This window comes from Strongylocentrotus purpuratus, unplaced genomic scaffold, assembly GCF_000002235.5.
Source record: "Strongylocentrotus purpuratus isolate Spur 01 unplaced genomic scaffold, Spur_5.0 spur5_scaffold_18, whole genome shotgun sequence".
Classification (NCBI taxonomy): domain Eukaryota; kingdom Metazoa; phylum Echinodermata; class Echinoidea; order Camarodonta; family Strongylocentrotidae; genus Strongylocentrotus; species Strongylocentrotus purpuratus.
The window spans coordinates 34,138,773-34,161,910 of NW_022145603.1; the positions used below are offsets into that span (position 1 = coordinate 34,138,773).

Genomic DNA, 23,138 nt, shown 5'->3' on the forward strand with positions numbered 1-23,138 from the left:
AAGAAGTCCTGTATTTTCCCCTTTGTGATGGTCCACAAAATATAGACCTTTCCAGGCTTCCCATATATCCTGTAAATCAGGGGGAAACCATGAAGAATTGTTTTCCTGTATGTCAGTCAAGGAATTTGAGGAAAAACAAATCACTTCGGGGAGAAACTGGGCTTTTTACGAGGAATGCTATAGGAACCCAGAAATAAACGTCCTATTGCCCTGTCAATTAGTTCATTCCTAATGATGATAGTATCTTTTTCCAATATGAAACTTTGTTTCACAAGAGCTGGGCCCCATTTCACAAACTTGTCATGGGTGACAAATGACAATTTTGTTATAAGCTAGTGAAATCCTTGCTTCTGATTGGTTATCAGCAGAATTGTCACTGATTTTTGTCATTTGTCATTGAAAAAAGTCTTTGTGAAATGGGTCCCTGATCACTACTACAAAATAGAATCGTAGCAGTGAATGCAGACATACATACACAAAGCTTCAGTGTGTCTGTGTTCAATGCTATTCTTCGGACTTGGTTTCTTTTAGTATTACTCTACAAAGGTTTACTAAGCAAGATAATGAAATACATGCACATGGAACATCACATTGCTATAGAATGATTCTGTACATTATAATTTATATCCCATAAATACTAAAGGAAATACAAGTAAGCAGGAACTACATATTTGTATGCTAGCATTCTGCGTTAGAGACAAGTTATTACAAATACATCACACATATTGGTAACAAAAATTGGCACATCAAAATGCTAAAGTTCAAGAGCACTGCATACATGTAGAAATTGTTTCCATCAAAAGTTCTTTCTCAACATATCCTACTGTACAATAACAATGATTTTAATAAAAAATCATCAAAGTTATAATTTCCTGAAAAAGTGTATTTTCAGTAATTCTGTCCAATTGATAATAGTATAACAATAACTTTCAAGGCATTGACATTGGGTTAAGGCAGAAATCATCTGTTTGGAGCAAGAAGGGCATTAACTCATATACTTCAATACAGAGTCAATGCCCTTCTGGCTCTGTACAGATGATATGATGAAAGACATGCAAGGTGTGTGATATTCAAGTTATTACTTAGTTTGGACGGAACTAGAATAGAAAAGGCAAGAATACATTCTCTTTTCTCAGATTTATGACTCGATCGCTTCTGTTTTTTATCACTATCTACTATCTCTACTATCAAGCGCATACTGAACAATGACATCATTAAGAAATCTATATTGTGACGTCTGTGGGTTTTGATCCGCAGCAAAGGAAATTTTAAACCTAAACTACATGTACAGAGTATAAAGTTAACAACTAAATTATTTATACCCTTACCAAGTTTTGCCATTTCTTTAGTATGGGAAAAGTTGATTTGTTCCAACTTATTTTTTTGAGAATGTGACATATTACATGTACGTATCGAGCAAAGGCCCTAATTCAACCAGTCCACATTTCAATCATGAGTTATGCAAAAAAGACACAAAAACATCAAGGAGTATGAATAATTTAGTTGTTAACTGTATCTAAAAAGATTTACTAGTATTCACAAAAAGAAATATAAATAGTCAATAAATTCCATTGGAATCATATAATAAAGACTATTCATCTACATTTATTATTTCACTAACAACAACATAACTAACTACTTTTAATTTTTTTTCATTCCTAAATTGTAGAGCAAAATACACAAGAAACCATTGATTTATTTCACTCCACTGTCATCTAGAGCATCTCTGCTAAAACTGCAAAATGACAAAAATCCCTTTTACAATCGACAGAGAGAGCATGGGCTCTGCTATAACACATCAAAATAAAGTAGGATATAACGGCTCTAAGGATGTCCAAGCAGGCCATTTTAATTTAGTCAAGTAGTCCTACACTGAGTCCATACAACGCTCTTATTAATAGCCTTTTGAATTCTACTTGCAATGTGATTGTCTGATCACGGACCGTTTCGCAAAACTTGTCATCAGTGACAAATGACAATTTTTGTTATAAGCTAGTGAAATCCTTGCTTCTGATTGGTTATCAGTAGATTTGTCACTGATCGTTGTCACTTGTCATTGAAAAAAGGCTTTGTGAAACATCCTCCAGTATTGGTAATTTAAATGTTTTGAAAAATATGTTCATAAGTTCAAACTAAGTTCAAACTAGTCTTGCCTCAATAGTTAACTATGAATGAATTAAATTGTATCAAAATTTAAAATAATGCACCCCACATCATGCCAATATTTATCTACACATGAAACTACGATTCATTCATTAAGAAAAATTGAAGGTCAAAGTTCACCGACTGTTATAATTCTCTAAAGATCTCAAGCACTCACACATTGTGGGTATATAGAGGGCAGCACACGGACGTACGCACAAGAGCGTTATACCAATTGGCTCAGTGTTATGTAGTGATTGGGAGTGATCGCTAAGTTGCCTACTTCACGAACGACTATATACCCACGCATGAACTAAAAGAGGGGCTTGTAAGTTGGCTGGAACTCATGATGTCATCACAGCTAAATAGAATAATGAACAGCTCCATGTACAGAATCCACACTTGTAGCAGAATAATGATGCTCTTTAGTAGAATCCTTGAATCAAGACTAGTAGCTAGGTCACACACTGGTAGGTCTGTCACAGCTAAGAGACTAGCAATGCTATTCAATACCAAACTTGCACAACATCTAGATGCTACACTGCTATCCAACTGCAACCATACGCTAGTAGATCACATACTAGAATATAATAGGAATCATGTATATTCCTGCTGGTCGCTGCTTGTTGCTGCTTGAGGGCAGTCCAAGTCTTGCCACACTGTCATCCTAGACTAGTCCAGCTCTATCTATAGGCTAGTAGATCACATGCTAGTATATGGGTTATTTTTAGTCCTACTAGGCAAGGCTTTCCGTTGGAGCGCAGCCCGAGCAGTGACCGGTCTAGATATCAATCCCATGAGTCTATTTGGGGGCGTGTTCACTGAGGAGCGGATGATTGGCTTGTGAGGGTCAATGGACTTTGGAGCGTTCTTGTCAACTTGCTGTACCTCCCTGTGAAAATACAAAAACAAAAACAAGCTTGTGAACAGCTATTAGACATTCTGAGTATATTACGGTAGGTTCAAAACTAGATGGATCTTCGTCTGCACTCTGTCAAAAATGATGCCTCCGCCATAGAGCGATTTTACGAACCAAAACAGGAGTAATTTTTAAAATTCAAATTTGATTGTAATCCATCTGTCGTGTCTAATACCAATGCATTCACAATTTCTTTTTGCATACATAAAGAGCCATATGACCTTTGACCTCATGACCCCAAAATCTAATTAGTTCATTGGCTCTGCAAGATACATACATGTCCGGAGTTAGATGGTAATCCATCTATGGGTTCTAATGATAATGTGATCCCGAGCTATAAGTTATATTGATACAGAATACTAGAAGTTATAAAGTAAGGACTAATTACCACGTCACATATTCTACTTCAACTTTGACATAAAAAACTTCTCCATGTTTAATCAATTTCTGTACTTACGGTATAGTCCTGATCCCAACGGCTGGACCAGAGTATGGTCTATCCTCTATCCGGCCCAGGACCGGTGATGACGGGAAGGAACCAAGGAAAGTACCCGGACTCATGTGACCAGAGTCCCCTAAGGATGAGGACCGAGATTCCTGGGATAGCCGAGGGGTATCAGTGGAGGAGTCCAGGGATAGACCCTCATCAACGGAACGTTGACGGAACCGACGCACTCTGTAGTCTCCAACTAAGAGACATAAAGAAGACAATAACAATATTAATTGGCATTATATACCGCCGTCTATCTAGACAATTCTATTCCGAGGCGCACAAGAAAAATAGAAAGAATAAGAGAGTTTGGATGAGTGTCATAGTGCCAAGTACAGGTATTGTTAAAAAAAAGATGAGATTTCAGCTTGGATTTAAAGGTCTCTATAAATTAAGTTTCTCAAATCAAATGGTAAAATATTCCATAGAGAAGGATGAAACGGGAGAGATTGAGATTGGATGAATACTTGGCAAATATGTGTTCCAGTGGTAACACTGTTAAATCAATGTTTAAATTCTGAAAATTATTTCGAGCTATTCTTGAACTTGCTCAAAAGAGACATAAACTTGTGTGTATGCTCTTGGAGTAAGCCAACTGCCCTACACAAATAGTTATCAAAAACATTATGATTAAAGTAATTCATGTAATCTAAGATCTTTTTAATTCAAGTGATCTAATTTAATGAATCGGTCTCTGTAAATAAATCATACCATACAGGTCCTTTCATAGATCGATACATCCTTTCATAGATCGATCATACCATGTACCATGGAAGGAATGCATTGTTAAAAACAGCAATCGCACTAGCATCCACCAACTCCTCCTTGATATCCTGCTAGAGAACTCTCTTCTCCAGTTTGTTAATGAAGTAACCCGCCCTGTATCTGAGAATACACTTGATCTTCTTCTTGCGTCAAATCCAACACTGGTGTCCGATGTCTGTGTCCATCCAGGAATATCGGACCATAACATCGTTGCTTTTTCGATCTCGGGGAATCCAAGAACTTGCCGCATTCCGCCAAGAAAAATCTACCAATTCCACAAAGCTGATCTTCAGAAACTCCGCAAGGCTGTTGCAAAATTCTCAATGGATTTTCTATCATCTTCACCAGAGCTGAAGTCAGTTGATGAAAACTGGACCTGTATCACATCACTCATCAACAAGTGCAAGGATGAATTCATCCCATCCAAGATGTCAAGAGCCAGACGCAACTTGCCATGGATCACCGTTTCCCTCAAAAGGCAATTGAGGAAGCGGGATCGTTTGTTCAAGAAGGCACGAAGTCAACCTAGTGCATCCAATTGGAAGGCCTACAGGCAGCTTCGAAACGAACTGACCAAACGTGTCCGCCAAGCTCATCACAATTACGTCTGCAACATAATAGGTGAGAGCCTATATGCGAACCCCAAGGCTTTCTGGTCATATGTAAAACAGTGTAGATCTGAAAACTTTGGTATACCACCCTTGAGAAATGATAACAAGCTCCATATCACAAACAAGGACAAGGCTGAATGTTTGAATAATTACTTTCATTCTACCTTCACCAAGAGCAACGTGGATCAAGTTTGCATAAACCGGCCCTCCCTATACAATGATATAGGGCATCTCCACATCCACCGGTCTGGTGTAGTTAAGCAACTGCTTCAACTGAATCCATCCAAAGCCAGTGGCCCTGATGAGATACATCCAAGAATTCTGAAGATGCTAGCACACGAAATAGCCCCTGCATTGTCATTTCTGTTTCAACAGAGTTACAATACCGGAGAAGTGCCTTTAGACTGGAAACGTGCACTTGTAGCCCCTATTCATAAGGCAGGAGATAAATGTTGCCCAGGTAACTACAGACCTATATCGCTGACGTGTATCTGCAGTAAGGTGATGGAACATATTATGCTTAGCCACATTTCTAAACATCTTACAGCTAACAAAATACTCATTGATGAACAGCATGGTTTCAGACAGAATCTTTCGACAACAACACAACTTGTCACAGCTACCGATGATTGGTCATCCTCTCTTCAATCTAGAGGCCAAACTGATACCATCTTTCTCGACTTCCAAAAAGCGTTTGATCGCGTACCACATCCACACCTTAGATCCAAACTACATTACTACGGAATCAGGGGAGACTCTCTCCGCTGGACTATGTCACTCCTAGCGAATAGACATCAAGCTGTTGTCGTCAATGGTGCTCGTTCAGCATGGATGCCTGTTACTTCAGGAGTACCGCAGGGTTCTGTCATCGGCCCCGTACTTTTCCTGCTGTACATCAATGACATCAAACTCAACATCAAGTCCACAATGCGTCTATTTGCAGATGACAGTGTCATCTATCGGCGTATCGACTCTCCCTCTGACACTCATATACTGCAAGAAGATCTCCATGTTCTTGCAGACTGGTCTACTAAATGGCTGATGGGATTCAACATCAAGAAGTGTGCTACATTGTCAATCACAAACAAGAAGCACCCCATCACAGTGGACTACACCCTACTAAATGAGTCAATTCCTCGAGTAAAACAATACAAGTATCTTGGTGTCACGATTACCCATGACCTTAAATGGAACACCCAATGTAAACTCGCCACCCAGAAAGGCAATAGAACCCTTGGCCTCCTACGCCGAACTCTATCACCGTGCACCAAGAACATCAAATCCAAAGCCTACACAATGCTTGTTCGTCCTCAACTTGAGTATGGCAGTGAAGCTTGGAACCCTCGGACTCTGACATCAATACAAAGTCTTGAGAAAGTACAGCGAGCTGCCGCCCGTTTTGTATACCAAGACTACCGGAGATTAACATCAGTCAAAGCACTAGTCAACAAACTGGGATGGGATACCCTTCACAACCGCAGGCTTCTTGCACAGTCCACTTTGTTTTACAAGATGCACCATCATCAACTCAACATGCCTTTTCCCACTCACATTATCCCAGCTACATATCTGGGCAGAAATGATCACCCTCTGAAGTATGCAGTACCCCCAGCTTCCATTGATAGCTTTAAGTACTCCTTCTATCCTCGCACCATCTGGACGTGGAACCACCTATCAGCTGCTGCAGTAACATCTCCAACAGTGACCATCTTCCAGGAGGCTGCTCTACCCATCATCAGAGCGTTGCCTCCTCCTGTTGGGTCCAAGCTACTGTAGACTCCACGTCTCGGTTTTTACTTGCACGTCCACCATTTTATTGTAAATAATAGACATCATTCACTGTTTTGAATTACTTCATGCACTGTCACTATGCCAGCACGTTGCACGGACATCCCAGTTTAGCTGTATGATAGCTGCCATCGGGATTATCTCTACAAGTAACAAGTAACCACAGATGTTTTGAACCATTATCTTGTACATGATTAGGCTAAAGGACTTCATGAAGATTACTTTTTTTTCTTCCTGTCACCCACATCAGGGGAGTGTTTCACAAAGACTAAGATCGACTTTATAAGTTTGACTTAATTATGGCAGATCGTTCATTCTACTATTTTCTCTCATCATTTACTGGCATTGGTTTCTCCAGGGATGTACCAATCGTGGTCACAAATCTACAGAATTTATATTTTTTTATAGTTCATTATTGTAGGAGAAATATTATCTGAAGATTAATTGAGAGACCAATGGTGAGAGCAAACAGTGGCATGAACGGCCTGCCAAAGTTAAGTCCAACTTAAAGTCGATCTTAGTCTTTGTGAAACACTCCCCTGGACCATTTTTTGTCTTTGATGTCTACAAATAGCTCTCCATAATACTTAAGTCCAACTTAGAGTTAAATTTGACTTAGAATCTTTGTGAAACCTTGCCATCTGGACCCAATTTTGTCTTTGACGTCTAACGGTGATATACTGACCTGCAGTTGTTTTAGGTCTGACCGGAGCCCTTATAGGTGACCTTGGTCCTTGGGGTGGGGTCGGCAATCTTCCGTCGATCGGTGAATCTGAGGGTGTGGGTGGGATGTAAACCCCAACATCAACATCATCATCGACATCATTGTCTAACTCATCATCATCATCCTGGTTGCTATGGCTACCAGATGTAAGTGGGAGGTTGTTATTAGTCTCCTCCTCCTCCTCGTTGTCGCTATGGGTGATCTTCAGGACCTGAGGCTCTAGGTCTTGGAGACGGACTTCTACTTTTCTGCAGGAGACAGACAGAGAAGAAGAAAGAATTCATAAAGGCTCCTTTACGTATGACGCAGTATACAATGCTGATTAAAAAGAAATATATATTTAATAATAATCTGGATTTATATGGTGCTTAGTACGGAATACCATCTCTAAGCACTTTATCCCGGTCATTGGATTCATTCATTCACAATGTGCACCATCTCCACTCCCCGGGGTATATTCCTACCATATGGTCTCCATGAGGGCATATGGCAATTACTGACTTAAATGCTTTCGTCATCCTACTTGGTCCCAGTCTTGGGTATTGAGTGGCAAATGTAGCTTAATGCCTTACCAAAGGACATTAGTGCCGTGTCGGAATCAAACCCACAACCTTTGAATTTCAAGTCAAGTGCTTAAACCACTCGACTATGACAATTCTACGTAAACCAGTAAATGAACAGAAAACTGGGATTGAAAAAGAACCTGCTTGCAATGAAGGTCCCACATTTACTCTCTTACCTGCTCTAATAGTCGTGATAAAAACCACAGTGGTTTATCGCATCACGTAGAAACAGACCTTAAGTGTTCAAGGTTACAAATAAATGATAATTACCGGATTATTATGGCAGAAACTGTAAACTAGAACAGGACTACTACATGATGGGAGCCAGAAGGGCTTACTGTAAATGCTGTTATTTTTGCGTGATTAATTTTTCGCGCTGAGCAACCCCAAAAACATATTTGTGGGTTCTTAAATTTGCATTGCACGCAATTCAGCCCATTCAAATTATGCATAAGAAGTCACGATTATTATATTCACAGGTTTTAATATTCGTGGACACCGACTTTGGCGAGAAGTCCTCGAAAATTAAAGCACCGCGAACATTACGTTTACAGTATATCATCCACTCTGAAGAGACAGTTAATGTCTTTCTGACTCTCAACGGATGAAATAAAGGTAGGCTTTACTACTTCAGCCAGAAGGGATTAGGCCACCCAGCGAGCCAGCGAGGTCACTGTGACAGGTGGCTATCTCATTAACTCAGCTCTCATTTAACATAAGAAAAAGAGGATCATGGGGAACCAACAGGCACTGATTGGGGAAGTTTTCTATATAGAAGGAGCAAGTAGCTACAAGAAGGACAGTGTGCCTTTGAGGAAATTGGGCTAATACCGGTAGTTAAAATCTATGTTGAACATTGTATCATACCTTTCATGGGCTTCTTTCCAAGTCCGGAGCTCAACAAAGATGTCTTCCTTTGATCTGCCATCCTCCCAGTCTTCTTCCTCTAATGCGTCATACGTGTGCTCGGGTTTGTGCTGTAGTAACATCAGCATCGTGGTGTTCTGCTGTGTCATTGGGTTCTGTGTTCAAAGGAGAAGAGTGCAAATTCAAAGATAGGCCTATTATCAAAAGCCCCACTGCACTACTTATAGCTACTTGCGCCCTCTATGTAGCAAGCAATGCCTGATCGGTAACTGTTGGTCCCCATTTTCTTATGTTAATTGAGAGCTGATTTGATGAGATAACCACCTGTCAGTGATCTTGCAGGGAGGTCTAATACCCCCTGGCCAAATTAGTGCAGAACTACAACAAAACTTACTTTGCTCGGTATAATTGGGTTATACCATGCTGGTTTATTAAAGTGTACATATACATATATGTGAATGTACAAACAAAAAAAGTCAGCTTCAAATTAGGCATGCTTCAAATATCACTAATGAAAGAAGAAATGAAGGGACAATACAGGTAAAGGTACTCATTAGTCCCCCTTATCCCCCCTCCCCTGTCTCTCTCTCCCCTCCCCCTTCTCTCTTTCTCTCCCTCCCCTCCCCTATTTCCCTTCCCCTCTCTCTCTCGCTGTCCTATCTTTCTCAATGTAATCTAGATGGATGCCTCTATATCCACACTAGAAATCTTTGAGTTGTATCCCTTTCGCTTCAAAAAGTACAATCACATCTGTCGTAACAAGGACAAATATAGAAGTGTGTTATCAGAAAATCATGTTGTACTGAATGAGTTAAAAATCTACACTATGCTTTACAAGAAGCGAGCATGCATCTCAGCTAGTCTACCTTCATATTCTTCCTCCTGCTCCTCAAAGCTTTGACCGGGTTCCCACAGATGACCCCTCCACTGCCATGGGTCAGGTCACTCGTGTCATCACCGTCGGCAACAATGTCTGAACCTATCCAGAGTGGAATTATTATTATCATTATTATAATTATTTATTTGACCAATCAGAAAACATACAGTGAGTATAACAAAATACATGAACACAGTTTTAGGAAAGTGGAGAGAAGAGAGAGAAGTATACAATCTGCTGGTCAGGGAAATGAGGGTGATGATGTTTTTTAATAAGAGTGTCAACAGATACTGTTAAAAAAATTGATGTGCAAGATTAGTTCACAAGTAGCTCTAGATAAGATAGAGCTGCATGATTAAAGGGATCCGGTATCTTTGTCTTAGATCCTCTTTAAAAAATCCTTGATTGAGCTCATGCTGCAATCATAATTATAAACCTTTTGGTCTTTCAGGAACCCTATGACTTTTACAAGGTGATCGTCTTTCTGATTATCAAGATATTTGTGATTGAAAATCGAAATAAAATTTTGCGTTTGCCAACAATTTTTCATAACACTACAATCCATTAGGGAAAACGAGTATGGTAAAACCGGTCACTCAAGGTTTTTACTTTTTTGAGGCACTTCTTGCTCATTTTGAAGCGCAATTTTTTTTTAGGGCTTCAATATAACACCATATTACAGACACTGATAACACGTATGGCCGTGCATGTCAGCTTTAACATTGTTAAACAATCCCTTTAAGGATTGAAATGTTCTAAGATAACATGTCTGATGTTTTACAGGGAAATTGATTCTACATACATTATGAAAAATGTCCCAATGCACAAACATCACAGTGATTGGTGATAACAGATTATGAATAATGTATTTTTTTATTTTGTTTATACATACTATATTTCTTTTGTATATTCTATGATTATAATATTATTGTATCTCTCTCTCTCTCTCTCTCTCTCTCTCTCTCTCTCTCTCTCTAAGTGCCATATCGATTGACAGAAGGAGGATACTTTGGATGGACAGTCTGCAGAAATTGTTGGAAGAGAGAGGAGTGAAAGAACTGGGAGTGATACTAATACAGAAGGCTAGGAACCGAGGGTTTTGGAACAGCATGATCGCCAAAGTCAATCGATTATTGTATATACTGTATTGTTCTAGTAGTAAACTGACCCCTTCAGCCTGTGCTGCTGGTCAGTTCTTATAGACCAATACAGAAATAATACATCGATTATATCAACAATTCAACATTCATTTGAATCATGTTATCAAAAAGAAAAAAACCAAGGAGAAAGACATCATCTATTCGGAGCCTGAAGGGCACTAACTCATATGCTGTAACACAGAGTGAACGTCCGTCTGGCTCCGTCCGACAATACTCAGTAAAGAGGGATGTACTCCAATGGAAAAGAAGAAGAAGGAGAAGGAGGAGGAGGAGGAGGAGGAGGAGGAGAAGGAGGAGGAGGAGGAGGAGGAGGAGGAGGAGGAGGAGGAGAAGGAGGAGGAGGAGGAGGAGGAGGAGGAGGAGGAGAAGAAGAGGAAGAAGAAGAAGAAAGAGATTCTCACCCCCAGTATCAGGCCTCTCAGCAGAGGTCGTCGGCCTTCCTCCCGCTGTGGTCATAGGCCGATGACCCATGCTTGACCCAGGTCGCCGTCCAGAGCCTGACCCTGGTCGTCTACCTGCTGCTGATCCCGGCCTGGCTGCCGATGTCTTGGGTCGCGACCCTAGGGACAACAAGACATGATTTCTATCAAATTCCTGTCTCAATTTACTTCACTGAATTTCTCTAGAAGGTAGTTATCAATATTTTTGGAAGTCTTTTCCTGTGTTGGATTCAATGCAATTTTGTTTTTCCATTAAAAACATACTAATCATACAGCCAAAACTGCTTCAGTGACCACCTGTCTACAAAGACCACATTTTCATGTTTCCCTTGGGTAGTCGCTATACAGTGTGTCCCGAAAAAAACTATACACTTTTGAAATGGCTGCCGAATAAAAAATATATGATTCTAGGGGGACAAGTTTTATATGTATGGAAAGCTCATAAACTCAACTTTCATATGACACCAAAAAGTTTGAAAATAATTCATGCTTGGGTGAGTACTGGTCACTTTTGTAAAGGGTATGGAAATTAGGTTGCGCAGGAATTAGCCTTCCAATTTGTGAGAGGTAAATCCTTTGGAGCTTACCGAATTGAGGGTGATATGATACATTCATGATTTGCTGAGTGAATTTCATGGTTTATTAAACCAAACTTTTATGCACGGAACAGGAATTTATTTTTCTATTGTAGCATTGTAACTTTCCCTGGTAGACTCAGTGGTGTGTTCATGAGAGTCCGGATGGGGTGATGGTACATGTTGTAATTTCCATGTTACAAACTGTTATTTTTTACATTTGTGACTTTGAATAAAAACCTTCACCCCACATTTCAGTTACCATTTACCTGAAGAATAAGTAGCCGACATCTTGGACATTCCTTTTGCAACAAACCGTATTTGAATATTCAATTTACATTATCCCTACCTGGGTATTGAGTAAATCAATGAGATCTTCAACTAATCTTACAATAATTGAAATGTGGGGTGAAGGTTTTTATTCAAAGTCACAGATGTAAGAGAATAACAGTTTGTAACATGGAAATTACAACATGTATCATCACCCCATCCTGACTCCCATGAACACACCACTGAGTCTACCAGGGAAGTTACAGTGCTACAATAAAAAATGCAATTCCTGTTAACTCATGCATAAAATGTTAATCCCATAAACCAAACATTTCACTCAGCAAACCCAAACTTATCACAATTGATCATAAATTGGTCATATCATCCTCAATTCGGTAAGCTCCAAAGGATTTACCTCTCACAAATTGGAAGGCTAATTCCTGCGCAACCAAATTTGCATACCCTTTACAAAAGTGAGCAGTACTCACCCGAGCATGAATTATTTTCGCAACTTTTGGTGTCATATGAAAGTTGAGTATATGAGCTTTCCATACATATATAACTTTTCCCCCTAGAATCATATATTTGTTATTTGGCAGCCATTTCAAAAGTGTATAGTTTTTTTCGGGACACACTGTAGACAGGTTTTGGGGCTCCCAACACTTTAGAGGGGCTAAAGCATTTCATTCCCTGATAATTAATGTTACAATTCAGTTAACTTACCCCCACTTCCATCTGATGCTACACTGTCTACTGATCCTAGCGTATCTTTGATAGAACCATTGACTAGCAACCAATCAGTGCTTAGATTCAGAGCCTTGGGTTGAAGGTTCGACGTCGACAAGGACGTTGATGCCGTGTTAAGGACTTCATCATCTAGGATTCTGAGCTGAGGGACTGCCTTCCAGACGGAGAGACGATAGTTGTACGGTGGACTCTCCTCCTGGTGTTAACACATCAAGGGGGAAAGATTAAGCAACAAGAGTAGACTGAAATCTCTGTTTGAATTCTGCCATAGCATTTTAAGTTACACAAAAGCCAGCCATATATTAGAATATTATCTTATGAGTATATGTGTCATTGCCAGCCATACATCCTTAAAGGGGTGATCATACACACGCTGTGATAACACACATTTTCTCTGCACATAATCTTGTCAAAGATATTCATGTACATATAAGCAGGCCAGCCTCGTCCATATTTTTTTATACAGGGCTTGTGTCAGTCATACATCATTAGAGTGCTAACCGGACACAAGCTCTGGTACGAGCTCCAGTACGAGCTGTGGTAACATCTGCAACAGGAAAGTTGTCAAAGAGGGTTACAGTGCTAAGGAACACTGATAACTAATCAGGATTATACAACGCATAATGTGAAATATCGCCTCTAAGTGCTATACACATTTTATTAACTCGGTCATCGGATTCATTCACACACAATGTCCACCATCTCCACTACCTGGGGAGTATTCCTACCATATGGTCACCGTGAGGGCATATGGCAATTACTAACACAAAGGCTTTCATCATCCTACCAGGTCCCCTTTTCTCTCCTGGGTATGGAGTGGTAAATGTAGATTAATGCCTTGCCAAATGCCAAATGACATAAACTCAGTATCCCCGGCATCACCCAGATCGATCTTACCTTGTCATAATCCTTGTTGGGTGCCAAGCAGACTGGATTACCCTCTAAGGACAGAGCTCTCAGCTTACTACAGAGTCCTAGAAACTCCACCTGAGCTATGTCATCTACATTGTTCCTGTTTGAAATGATTTATATTGAAACACTTTTTATTTATTTTTTTATCTTTAATAAACATTTGATATATTTCTTTTAGCTTTGATGGAAAAATCAATTCAAAATGATTATACAGCATGGTATAGAAAAGAAACAAACTTTGAGTTATTTCCTTTACATAAAATAAAATAAAACAAAACAAGACACAGAAACTAGGTATAAACAAGGCCCAAATCAAGGCAAAATGAATCCCTTTCTTCGTACTGTGTTCAAATTTCCTAGAAAAATCGTCTTGATTGCTATTTCAAAATGTAACAATATGCTATACGTCATACAGAGCCCCAAAATATAACACTATTTCAACTACTAACGGGGCTATCCTGGTGAAACAATACTAAATAAATATACATATGTTTTGAATTTTTATTTAACGCAAGTTGTTTTGTACATTTACAGTAGAGTATAAATAGTTAAAGGGGGAAAGTCCACCCTGATATTAAGTTCGTTTAAATAGAAGCAGAAAATGAAAGTAACAGGTCAGTCAAAGTTTGAAAGTATTAAACAAATCTATTTTGTCATCAATAACTAAGGAAATGAAAGTTTATGAGATTTTCTGTGCAGAGCAAATTGGAGAGGGGCTCGCAAGATACAACACAGAGTTGTCAATATATATTTATTTGATCACAACTTTAAAAAATTCATAACTTTCTTATTTTTCATCCGATTTTGCTCAAACTTCACTAATCTGTTTCTCTCAATTCCCTGCTTCTATTAAGTCCAATTTAATATATGGGTGGAATTCCCCTTTAAGTTTCATCTAGAATTAAACTTACCCTTCCAAGTCTAGTAATTGAAGGTTCTCTAACATACTGCACGGACTGATATCTGATACATCATTGTAGGCAAGATACAACTCCTGTTTTAAAACAAAATCAGAGAAAAGGACAGAAGTTAAGTTATACATACTTGCTATTCCAGTAAGTAAAAATTAGGAATCTCTCAAGGCAAAAATAGGAGTAAAGTTTCTTTGAATACATGTCACACAGAATACTTTAGAAAAAGAGGAGAATCTAGGGTTCAATACAATAGCTTGAAGGCCAAACAATAAGAATGGTTGCCAGCTATGAAGTATCAATCACACATAGACATAGACAACATGCAAGTCCAATCACTTGGGTGCCATATACATTACTAAGCATTGTGGCATTTATGAACATCAATAGGATCTCGTTTCTATGCAGCCAGAAGGGTGTTAAATGCGTGTAAAATGTTATATGATTTGAGTGGTATATGATGGTTGGTTATTTTACCTGACTGCTAAGAAAGCATAAATGCTTGTAAGTAAGCAACCAGACGGCCGACGGCTTAAGGTCCTCTCCGAGGGACCTGGCAATGAGGATTAATGCCTTACCAAAAGGGCACTAGCGCATCGACTTGGTTTTGAACCCGGGTCATTGGATTACGAGACCACTGCTCTACCGACTGAGCTATCGCGCCTCCTGATTTCAAAACCCTATAGGCTCCACACAGAGGATCTCTCATTTTTATTCATATTTTGTTTGATTTAAGCTCCAGTAGAGCTCCTGACTCAATAAAACAATCACATGCTAAAATCACAGATGTACTTGGTAACATATGGTAGGGCTCAAACCTTTCTGGGAGAGGGTCCAGATTGAACCCTTTTTTCCTTTTTTTCAGTGTATTATTTCATTTAGCAAAGACTAAATTGAGACAAAATCAGTGGATACTAAACAACAGTAAGGTTTAAAATGAGTCCCATGGATACTGGGCAGAAAGATAAAGATTATCTTATTAACTACTACTCAAAAGGCTTTTCTTCCTGTATGGATGAGCCCTATGAAGACCAAAACAAACAACAACAAAAAAAATCAAAATTGTTGGGGTCTGGACTTAGATAAGGGGGCCCATGTGCCTCTGAGTGTTGAGCCCTGCCTATGGCTTACAATCAGCTTTGACCTGACCAACATTACCTGTAACGATGACATGGAGCTGAGACCATCTAGATCAGACAAACAGCATCTAGCCATCCAGAGAACACCCAGAATGTCCAGAGCGGTGCCTAGATCTCTCACTGAAGCTATCAGACTGTCGTTCAGTTTCAATTGCTTCAGGTTGGGCAGCATGGCTCCTGTAATGACAGAGGATTGATACACTACATTAGGTGCTGTACCAAAACATTAAAGATAAGCTTAAGTTCTGGTAATGATAGAAAATAAATTCTCACAGAATCCAACAAAACTTACACTGAATATTCAAAATTACAAATAAATGACACATGCCAACAAACTTTGGTAGAACATGTATAGGGGCTGAGTAATGAGCATAGAAAGATAAGGAAAGCAAGGTATTAGGTCTGACACCATGAGCTTAACACTATGTGCAAATGAGGGATGTGGTTTTTTTTATTGAAGATGATTTCCAGCAAGTTTTTGTGAGGTTGTTTATATTTTACTGCTTCAATCAAACAATCAATCTACTGCAGGATAAACAATCAAGATTTAATTATAGACATATTCTCTTGACATTTGATGCCCATACCAGAGCTCAAAGTTAGCTTTAAGCATTGAGGGGGCAAAATATTATACACCAATAACACCCTTAATGCATTGTTCTCTCTCAACATCCCAACATGCCTGTCTTCAGGAAATATATCTTAAACACTCATCTTTACATTCCAACTTTAATTTTAAAATTAATTTTAATTTTAAAAATAATGACGGTTTTAACCTAAAAAGCCTGATATATACTTTGGCACTTTACAATCACCACACTATCAATCTAGGATATATGTATTCATCAAAAACTGAAGAGGTTTTGCAAATGTCTTAAAAAAGTTGAGACCTCTCGTTGAACCTTACCAAAGTTCCCAAGACTTGTCTCTGAGGTGTCCACCCTCATCTCCAGGAATTTCACACCTTCAAGATCTTCTATTCCAGTCAATGCTCGCTGTAGAAGAGGTTATCAGACAAAATATACATCTATGAAGGTATGCATATATTATTATTCCTTCAAAACAGAATACGAAAACTTTAATAAACTTAAATTTGTCGGACAAGAAAACATATATATGTCATGAGCCTGGTAAGGATGTGTGAAAAGCCACTGCCTGTGTTATGAAAGCTTTTCATCTTGTTTTCTCTACATTTTCCTCTTTATTTAATAATTCTAAATCTTTCCATTAGTTCCAATCTTTTCAACTACCATCATACCAGGAGTATATCAAACTCTTTTATTCAGATAAGGAAAGCAATACAAAATTATTAATAATTAAACAAATACAAATTTTAAAAATCTGAAGACAGAAAAAGAGAAAACAGTTCAAATTAAAAAAAAACAATAGTGAATGTCACATTGCCAATAGCAATTAACATTACAGTATGACTATAACAAGTTCAAGCAAAGAACTTCAGTGGACAAAGAAGGGTAATTTTCAAACAAGGATTCTCAATGAGAAGTATATGTATTTAAGTATAAGTATAATAATTTATTGTTCTTTTCAGGAAATTTGGTTTCCACTGGTTACAGAGTATTACAATACAAATATATAAATTAAATATTACTGAATGGTGATATAATGAATGAGGTAATATATGAGTAAGCCGCGGTATATACAATGTATGGTGGTTATAAAGGTATATGAGATTCCATTTTACAAAATATGAAGCTAATTTATTTAATATCATTGATTATAGAAGTATATGAAACAAGCCTGATGATTGAACTGACCAGTTTAGTTGGTGATATGTAGTCTTCTAGGAATGTGTCTTGAGGTTCCTCTATTATGATGGGTTCAGGATTGACCTGGACCCCTCCATAGTCTGTGATACGCACCCCCGCCCTGGCCATGGTACAGGCCAGATCCTACGCCACTTCTTTCACTGTGGATTGATCAAAAGAAGAAGACTGGGTGAGAAGAATGCTTGATGGACTTCTTTAACTTTAATTCTTTTCTATTAAAGGGGGGGGGGGGGGCAAAATTCTGATGTCATATTTTGCATTATAAATGAAGCTATCACTAAATCAAGTTGATAAATAGAAAACTTCTTATCAGCAACACATTTAGTAAATATCAATATACATGCATGTATAGACTAGAGTATTACAAAACTAATTTTAATACAAATTCATGAAATCTTGAGAAGAAAAAAAACCCTGTCACTTCATTATTCAGAATAATATTTCATTAGCTCAGAAAGATGAATTTTAATCTTAGTAATGCTAATCACAAATTATTCTTTACAGTGCATTAACATCGCATAAGAATGTCCCTAAGCACTTTGCAAGAAAAAGATAAGAAAGGCAAGTTGAGTTACTTGTATTTGTTTAACATTTGGAATAAGTGTGTTTTAAGTTCAGAATTAAACTTCTTTATTGTATTTATCCCTAGCTTCATCTCTTCTAATTAAAATCTTACTTACAAAAAATAAATATATTTACACGATTAATGAACACTGGAAATTTGAGGGAACAGGAACAAAATATAATTGGCAAATTGGATGACAAGGGAAAGAAAGAGAGCATTTGGATCTATACACAAGGAGACGCGGTGGCTTCGTGGTAGAGCAGTGGTCTCGTAACCAGGAAGCCTCAGGTTTGAAACCAAGTTGATGCACTAGTGCCCTTTGGTAAGGCATTAATCCTACTTACATGTACAAGGCAATTGTTGGAACTTGCATGTATCTTGTAATAGCAGGGACTGCCTTGACAGCACCTTAGTTTTATCTGCAGTTTCCCCCAATTCATTTATATTGATTAACTTTTTATACTTCTGGTATATTTGTAAACGTGTTTCCATTTTGTGTGTGTTCTCTGTTTTCTATATATTGTATAAATAATCTGTATTTAATAATTTCATAAAATGTGATTGTATGGATTTAAATTGAAACAAATCTTGAAACTTGAAACAAGCATACACAAGCTTTCTTAGCAGTCAGGTAAAACAAACCAATCAAACCAATCACTTACCCTTTGCTGGCCCGGTATTAATGTTGTGCTTACATGCCACTATCAATTCTCCTTCTTCCAATCACATAAGGCCGTTTACCAAGATGACAAGGTTGCCTTCTACATAACAATCCTCATTGTCTGGTACAGTGATAATCAATCCTTGACCTCTGATCAGAAATCTGAAACTCAACCTAAACAAAAAACAACAACAAAACATCAGTTTATATAACTTGATTAAGTATGATGTACTTAGATGTTTTGTGCGATATGTGCGATTATGTATTTCAATTTGGTGGCCCCTTTTTTATAAGCCCTGCTTTCTACGGGGTCACCAAACCATCACTGTGTTCTTCTAAATTCTTGATGTAACTTATTTTGATTGTATATATATTTTGATGGTTGAACAAATAAATGAATTGAAATTAAAATATGGGGCACTGTGTGAAATTATATAAATTTTACTTGAAATTTGTACAATAAATGGTTTTAGATTTCTTTAAACTTATCATTTGCTGTATTGAAAGAAAGTTCGCAAATGTCTCCTCACTTTTTAATAAGAACAATCATATCTTAGAACATGGCATTTTGTTGTAAAAGTAAAAATGCAAAACATTACTTTTTAAAACTCATTTTACAAAATCTACAATGTTGGTTATTACATCTTAGAAGCAAAAAATAATCTGGTTTCTAGAACCATTATTATCTTGCGTTGTATTCAAAAGGCTAACCATGCTACAGCCATTGTAATTTTCCAATTTCCAGTTACAATTATTTTTCTTCTTCTTCTTCTTCTCAATTTGGTAATCGCTGTAAGTGCTCATAAGGCTCATGGTTGGTTGGTTAAACACGTTTCTGTTCTGGCATGACAGTGTAGAATAAAAAGCTCTTTTCACGCGCCATTTAGTATGGGAACAACAAAGAAATATTTTAAACATGAATGTGTATCAGCCTCGGCTCAGCCTCGGCTCAGCCTCGGCTCAGCTCAGTCAGACTTAGACCGAAAGCTTCAGTCTCTATAATCGTCGGTTGTTCCACTGAGACTACGTCTGGCTCCACTAGACCTCCGGTTATAGAGACTGAACGACTGCCTATGCCAGCCTGTGTTGAACTTATTCCGCTAGATTTTAGCCGCTAGGCCCCTCCCACAAACTTGCCACGGCCGTATTGTTATGCCCCCAAATCCCCCAAAATGTCATTTTACCTCGTTCATTTCCAATTTTAAATTAGGCCTAGGCTATAATACATCGGTTCCACTTACTAACTTGATTGATATAATCCGTTTAATGGTCCCTTTTAAGGAAATTATCGGTCAAAATCGACATCCATGTTGAAAATCTTGCAAGCCGTGTTAAACTCTCGCTGCCGTCAATCTCATCCCTTCTAGTCTACGCCGAAGGCAAAATGATTATGAAGGAAAAACTGTGCGCCATCTACACGTTCGTAATGGCGTTATCACAGTTTTTCCTTCATAATCATTTTGCCTTCGGCGTAGACTAGAAGGGATGAGATTGACGGCAGCGAGAGTTTAACACGGCTTGCAAGATTTTCAACATGGATGTCGATTTTGACCGATAATTTCCTTAAAAGGGACCATTAAACGGATTATATCAATCAAGTTAGTAAGTGGAACCGATGTATTATAGCCTAATTTAAAATTGGAAATGAACGAGGTAAAATGACATTTTGGGGGATTTTGGGGGCATAACAATACGGCCGTGGCAAGTTTGTGGGAGGGGCCTAGCGGCTAAAATCTAGCGGAATAAGTTCAACACAGGCTGGCATAGGCAGTCGTTCAGTCTCTATAACCGGAGGTCTAGTGGAGCCAGATGTAGTCTCAGTGGAACAACCGACGATTATAGAGACTGAAGCTTTCGGTCTAAGTCAGACTGAGCATCCATGACATGATTAGACCAAAATTTCTGTCTCTTTCTTTTGTTAGCTCTCATTTTCTCACGTAAACACTACCCACACAAATCCTTCTACAATAAACTCATCAAATCCAAGTAAATAATGTCTTCATATTTTTAATAGCATTCTTGCTCGTCAATTCATTAGCATCATGTTGCTATGAAACGAAGGCTGTCGAGCGGGTGTGCGGTTTGTGCTGCGGATAGCACTGGCTTGAATGCCATTCACTCAAGGTGAGGAATTAATCAGCGAGCGAGTGCGACATTAACACAAATCGCAGCAGAATAGGCTCATGTTTAACATAACGCAGGGACAAATTATAATATATTGATATGTAGTAAATAGCAATTTCATTTTCACATCTCAATAAACGGTTAAAATCGTATACCATAATAAGGTATTCATGAAAATACGAGGTTTCTTACCCGCTTTCGGAGTGTAAATTTGAGGTTCTTCGAGCTATTCGTTCGTTGGTTTGTTTCAATTTGCATCATTAATATTTACTCCACTAATTATGATTTGTCGCCCTCTACGACATGTTGGTACATTTTTGGCGACGTTTGTTCTAATTTTTTTCTCATTTGCTAGCTTGAGAAATGCCCACCCCCCCCCCCCCCCACTCTGTGTATTTAGGGTACGCATGTGCTCGTACGCATGTGCGCCATCTACACGTTCGTAATGGCGTTATCACAGTTTTTCCTTCATAATCATTTTGCCTTCGGCGTAGACTAGAAGGGATGAGATTGACGGCAGCGAGAGTTTAACACGGCTTGCAAGATTTTCAACATGGATGTCGATTTTGACCGATAATTTCCTTAAAAGGGACCATTAAACGGATTATATCAATCAAGTTAGTAAGTGGAACCGATGTATTATAGCCTAATTTAAAATTGGAAATGAACGAGGTAAAATGACATTTTGGGGGATTTTGGGGGCATAACAATACGGCCGTGGCAAGTTTGTGGGAGGGGCCTAGCGGCTAAAATCTAGCGGAATAAGTTCAACACAGGCTGGCATAGGCAGTCGTTCAGTCTCTATAACCGGAGGTCTAGTGGAGCCAGATGTAGTCTCAGTGGAACAACCGACGATTATAGAGACTGAAGCTTTCGGTCTAAGTCAGACTGAGCATCCATGACATGATTAGACCAAAATTTCTGTCTCTTTCTTTTGTTAGCTCTCATTTTCTCACGTAAACACTACCCACACAAATCCTTCTACAATAAACTCATCAAATCCAAGTAAATAATGTCTTCATATTTTTAATAGCATTCTTGCTCGTCAATTCATTAGCATCATGTTGCTATGAAACGAAGGCTGTCGAGCGGGTGTGCGGTTTGTGCTGCGGATAGCACTGGCTTGAATGCCATTCACTCAAGGTGAGGAATTAATCAGCGAGCGAGTGCGACATTAACACAAATCGCAGCAGAATAGGCTCATGTTTAACATAACGCAGGGACAAATTATAATATATTGATATGTAGTAAATAGCAATTTCATTTTCACATCTCAATAAACGGTTAAAATCGTATACCATAATAAGGTATTCATGAAAATACGAGGTTTCTTACCCGCTTTCGGAGTGTAAATTTGAGGTTCTTCGAGCTATTCGTTCGTTGGTTTGTTTCAATTTGCATCATTAATATTTACTCCACTAATTATGATTTGTCGCCCTCTACGACATGTTGGTACATTTTTGGCGACGTTTGTTCTAATTTTTTTCTCATTTGCTAGCTTGAGAAATGCCCACCCCCCCCCCCCCCACTCTGTGTATTTAGGGTACGCATGTGCTCGTTCCCTCTTTTTGAAAGCACCCCCTATCTGAGGACTGCCAACATTTCCAAACCCCCCTTTCGCAGGCTTTTTGCAGGCTTTTCCTGCCTTGGAGACCCCCCTAAATCATGAAAAATGCTCAATGTACCCCCCTAAATTCGGAATAATTTCTCAGGAGTCCAAAGAAATGAGAGAAGAAAAAAAAAACACCCCCTTTTTAAAGAAATCTCCGGGTGAAAAATTAATACACCTCTTTTTTTACGATTCTCGGGCCGGACTTTGTCGCACGAAAAGTACCCCTTTACCAGACATTTTGGTAACACGCATGGGGTCATCAGTCCGACCCCGGAGTGGGGGGGGGGGGGGGGGTGGCCGGGCCATGCATACATCAATACCTCACTAGTAATCTCAACAGTCAAATAATTTATCCTTTTGTTTTCCTTTGTTCAGTATTGTAACGAGCCAAGCAATAAAGACGCAGGATTCAATTTCAAGTATTCCATTTGGTTCCATCTTTATTGGTTCAGACTTAAACAAGTCGAGATCTTTTCTGTCTCTCTCAAT

At 38.7% G+C, this 23,138-nt stretch overlaps 1 protein-coding gene across 3 annotated transcripts; it reads right to left on the reverse strand.

Annotated features, from left to right (window-relative positions):
- Window positions 1–1,561: 1,561 nt before the first annotated feature.
- LOC594411 (leucine-rich repeat-containing protein 56) lies at window positions 1,562–22,388 on the reverse strand. 3 transcript variants are annotated; one of them, XM_030989763.1, is made up of 14 exons: window positions 22,373–22,388; window positions 18,915–19,075; window positions 17,676–17,827; window positions 16,808–16,895; window positions 15,920–16,077; window positions 14,762–14,844; window positions 13,836–13,950; window positions 12,915–13,134; window positions 11,308–11,466; window positions 9,736–9,848; window positions 8,870–9,024; window positions 7,401–7,687; window positions 3,519–3,750; window positions 1,562–3,034 (listed from the first exon to the last, which is right to left on the reverse strand). In XM_030989763.1, exons 3-14 carry the CDS (start codon window positions 17,793–17,795, stop codon window positions 2,845–2,847), a joined length of 1,920 nt encoding a protein of 639 aa, XP_030845623.1. In that variant the 5' UTR covers window positions 17,796–17,827; window positions 18,915–19,075; window positions 22,373–22,388; the 3' UTR covers window positions 1,562–2,844. The 3 variants fall into 3 exon arrangements, with proteins under 3 accessions (XP_030845623.1, XP_030845622.1, XP_030845621.1); XM_030989762.1 differs by lacking the exon at window positions 22,373–22,388 and adding an exon at window positions 21,230–21,294; XM_030989761.1 differs by lacking the exon at window positions 22,373–22,388 and adding an exon at window positions 21,230–21,289 and having other exon boundaries at window positions 18,915–19,087.
- Between the last annotated feature and the right edge of the window lie 750 nt (window positions 22,389–23,138).

Excerpts from the sequence above, each read along its gene's own strand:
- LOC594411 (XM_030989763.1), bottom strand. The coding sequence starts at position 17,795 with ATGGCCAGGGCGGGGGTGCGTATCACAGACTATGGAGGGGTCCAGGTC. Across the intron at positions 16,078-16,807 it reads GACAAGTCTTGGGAACTTTG|GAGCCATGCTGCCCAACCTG; the intron begins GTAAGGTTCAAC and ends CTGTCATTACAG. Across the intron at positions 3,751-7,400 it reads CAGACCTAAAACAACTGCAG|TTGGAGACTACAGAGTGCGT; the intron begins GTCAGTATATCA and ends TATGTCTCTTAG.